A 4,132-nucleotide genomic window follows, 5' to 3' on the forward strand; every position below is an offset into this window, starting at 1 on the left:
AACTCCTAGTTGTGAGCCACAAGTCATCCTTGCTGCCACCCAACCGCACATACCTGCCCTCTGGCGTAGCTGGAAAGGGGGTGCAGTGTTTAAAAGTGTATTTTTACCTTAATAAACTCTGCAGAGAAGTTTGCTTTGGGTTGGGGGTGGGGGGGGAAATCTAGCTGTTAGCAGCCTGCTGGCAGCCTGTGCAGGAGAAAGGTTAGCATGTGTTGGGGGGTTTTTTTGGAGCAATAGACTCTTTAAAAACCCAAAGGCCACTGACTAGTTTTGATGTTTTCTTTCTCATGCAAAGTCCGCTTTATTCAAAGGTTGAGGTTTCCCTGTTTGTTTTTTAATTTGGAAATAACCTTGGTGGTGTTCCCTTGCAGATGAACAAAGACTTCCCCAGCCCCAGGAGCCCCAGCTGAGCTCTTACAGAGCCTTCTGATCCAGCCGAGCCAAGAACTTTGTGTGGGTAGAGGACGTGAGTCAACAAATGGTCTCTGTGAGCTGCCAGGAGCTGCCACCCTCCTTGACCGGCTCTTCCCCGCTAGAGAGCTTTGCCAGTGCCCTGCAACGCAGCATGCCACCGTCCCTTCTGCCGGGCCACGGCAGCGAGAGGGCATCCAGCCACCCAGAAGGCTCTGGCCATCTCCTCACAGGCAGCACCAGCCTCTCCGAAGGCACCCGGCTCCCCCTCTGTGGTGCGAAGGGGGAAGACGTGAAACCCCAAGTCGCTGTCTGCGAGGCTCACCTCAAGCTGCCCGACTTCTGTGGCAGCCTCCAGCAGGATTTCATTCCCACCCTGGAAGAGATTGAGGAGTTCCTCAGGGCTGAGTTCCTCAAAGACGATGCAAGCGAGCGTCACCCAGCTGGAGAGAAGGTCGAGATCAAATCTGAGGTCAGCTTCGGTAGCTCTGGGGAACAGCCTGTCTCCAGCATGAGGCAAGAAGGAGAAGAAGATGGAGAAGAAGTCTCAAATGCTGCCCAGCCTGGAGGGACAGCTGATGGCAGTGACCAGGCAGTAGCTGCTGGGAACATCCCTGTTGTCCTCCAAATCCAGCCTCTCCAGATGGACAGTGGCAGCCCGCTCGCACAGAGTGCTGCAGGTGGGGTCAGGCTGGCCCAGCTGGTTATCAGCTTGCAGGGCCAAAACCTGTCCCTCCTCCCTCAGGTCCAGCCCCCTGGGACCATCACGGACCAGAAGTACGTCAAAATTGCCCCGCTGCCAGTCGCTGTGAGGCCAGGGGCGCTGGGGGATGCACAGGAGGCGGAGGAACCCCCCAAGTATCAGAAAGCCCCCCCTTCCCTCACCCGCATCCATAAGTGCTCCCACCCGGGCTGTGGCAAGATGTACACCAAGAGCTCCCACCTCAAGGCTCATTTCCGTCGGCACACCGGTGAGAAACCCTACACCTGTGCTTGGCCCAACTGTGGCTGGCGGTAAGTGGGTGTCCCTCCTTGTCCCTTGGCTTGTGGCTGCCTGCTGGGGATGCAGGGTAGTGGAAACCCAGGATGGAATCGTAGGTTTTCTTCCCTGAGTGAGTTAGAGGTGAGAGCTGGAAGGCAGCCCCTGGGGGCTAAACTTTGGTGAGTGCTTTGGGTGGTTTTTTCACTTGGTTTAAAACTGCTGAAAACCTCCAGCTGGGAAGTGTAGCTGACCCACTCCCAAACACCCCAAGATCCCCCTGGAACAAGGTGCCTATACACTCCCTGGCAGTACAGCCTTCCCAAGTGACCTTGTAGCTTCACAAGCTTTCTCTGCCCAGCTTTTCCCATTATCCAGGCCTGGAGGTTGGTGTCCCTGCCTGTGGCAGGGAGGTTGGAGCTCTATGATCCTTGGGGTCCCTTCCAACCCAGACCAGTCTGTGATGCTATTATTCTATGATTAAAGTCTGTCCCAGGAAACAGGAGCCAGCTGTTTGAGTTCAGCATCACTTTGCTTTCTCTCACTGCCTGCCCTGCACCCCTCAGACACTGCTGGCCTGTACTGCATCCTCACACTGCCTTTATGTTTCCCAGCTCTGCACCCCGTGGCCGTTGGCATTACTCTTTGGGCTGTGTTCCATACATTAACCCTGCTTTGTAATCTTGCTGCGCTGCTCTGATTGTTTTCCTGCTGTGGTGTTCTCCTCCTGGGGCCGTGTACCTGGCCCACAGGGCAGGATGGCCTTGAGCAAGAAGGGCTGGCAGTCCTCAGGTCTTGCAGAGCACTTTTCAGAGGCAGATCTCCAAGCACCATGCTTTGGCAGACGCTCGCTGCCTTGTTTCCCTGGACAGCGTCTTTTGGCTTCTGTCCTGGGGTGGTGGAACTCTTTATGAGGCTAGATGTGAATTTTGGGACTCACTCTTGCCAAGCTGCTGTCCCTTTGCCGTCAGCAATTACCCCTCTGTTCCCCTTTACAACTGCAGTACATGTTTATAGGCATTGGCTCCTTCCCAGTACCAACCAGTGCTGCTAAACCCTCCTGCACCTGACACTCGGAGCTGGGGGAGTGAGGAAGGGGACAGTGGGAGCCACACAAGCATCGCTAGGAAGGGGGAAGGGGATGGTGCCAGCCTGTATGACCGCATCCTGGGGCTGTCTGCTGAGCTGCTGTGCTCTGCTTCCCTCGCTGCCCTGCCCTCCCACCCGTGGGAGCCGTCACGCTGCTGAGCGATGCACCCAGCTTGGGGTCCTCCAGGCCAGGCTCCCTTTTTTAGATATGGCCCTAACTGTAAATACAGATCTCTAGAGATGTAATTTCTCCTGGTTCAGCTTTCTACAAGGAGCTGAGACCTTTGGAGCTTGCTCCTTGCAATGGAGTGGGAAGAGAGGTCAGTGCATTGCACGGAAGGCTGAGGATGGCTTTGGGACACATTTCATTTCACAGAGCTGTCCTTGAGCAGGCTCAGCATGTCCTGAACCAGGTGTGAGCCTGAAATCCTGTCACTGGGAGGCTGGGGCTGCCTCCCAAGCTCCTTGCTTTGTGCTTCTTTGCGTGGGCATGTCTCAGCCAGATGGAAAACCCCTTCCGTCCTAATGCTCCTGCCATCTGTGTTGGCTCCTTAGAGAAGATTCTGTCCGGTCCTCCTCTCTGGTGTTCCCCTGACTCTTGGACACACAAAGCATGCTGGGGAGAGCTCTGAGCCTCTTCCCATTGAGGGGCTCCAGGAGTGCTGGAGAGGGACTGGTGCCAAGGGCAGGGGAGGGGTCAGGCCCAGGGGAACAGCCTTCAGCTGCAGGAGGGCAGCTGGAGAGGGGCTGGGAGGAAGAAATCCTTCCTGGGGACGGGGGAGGCCCTGGCACAGGGTGCCCAGAGAAGCTGGGGCTGCCCCTGGCAGGGTTCAAGGCTGGGTTGGATGGGTCTTTGGGCACCCTGGGCTGGGTGTGTGTGTGTCTCTGCCTGTGGTAGGAGGTCCCTGCCCACCCAAACCATTACGTGATTCTGTGATTCTATCTCTAAATCACCCCGGGGAGGGTTTTTTCCTTTCCATTTTTCCCTCCAGCATGCCATACTGGTAGATTGGACGGAGCAGAACAGCAGCAACCTACCCCGGGTCACCCCAAGAGCCTGCGGCGACGGCTGGACCCACCACGCTTCCCTTCTCCCGCAGGTTTTCCCGGTCGGATGAGCTCTCCCGGCACAAGCGCTCTCACTCCGGCCTCAAGCCGTACCAGTGTGCCGCCTGCCAGAAGAAGTTTGCCCGCAGTGACCACTTGGCCAAGCACCTGAAGATCCACCGCGGCCAGCGGACGCTTCAGGGGGGCCACAGAAGTTAAGTCTCGCTGCTCCTCTTCGCGAGCCCGAGTCCCGGAGACCCCAGCGCCAATGGGATGTAGAACCCACGACACTAACGAGGAGGGGGACATTAATTTCCTTAACGATAGCACATCCACTGTTCAAGGATGTCCCATGTTCAGGGCTTGTTTCTGGTGTGCTCGCCCCTCTCTTAAATACATGTGATGGGAAGCCAAGTTAATTCAGGGTGAGTGTGTGTAGGGAGGAGGGGCTGGGGTCGAGGACGGCTTTACACTGTCCCTCTGCATGGTGTGTGGGTGACACACGACAGGCAAGAACCTGCTCACAGCTCTGCATCCCCACCATGGGGCATCCCCTGGGCTGCTTGTGGGTACCTGCTTACAGCTCTGCATCCCCAGCGTGGGGCA

General features: G+C 56.8%; 1 protein-coding gene across 1 annotated transcript; it reads left to right on the forward strand.

The window, feature by feature from the left end:
- Window positions 1-478: 478 nt before the first annotated feature.
- Window positions 479-3,932, forward strand: LOC311201532 (Krueppel-like factor 15; the record flags this gene model as incomplete). The annotated part of the gene is made up of 2 exons (XM_084275934.1): window positions 479-1,425; window positions 3,580-3,932. 2 exons carry the CDS (start codon window positions 479-481, stop codon window positions 3,743-3,745), a joined length of 1,113 nt encoding a protein of 370 aa, XP_084132060.1. The 3' UTR covers window positions 3,746-3,932.
- Window positions 3,933-4,132: the final 200 nt, after the last annotated feature.

The sequence above is a fragment of the Gallinula chloropus genome (genome assembly GCF_964237585.1).
Source record: "Gallinula chloropus genome assembly, chromosome: 27".
Taxonomy (NCBI): domain Eukaryota; kingdom Metazoa; phylum Chordata; class Aves; order Gruiformes; family Rallidae; genus Gallinula; species Gallinula chloropus.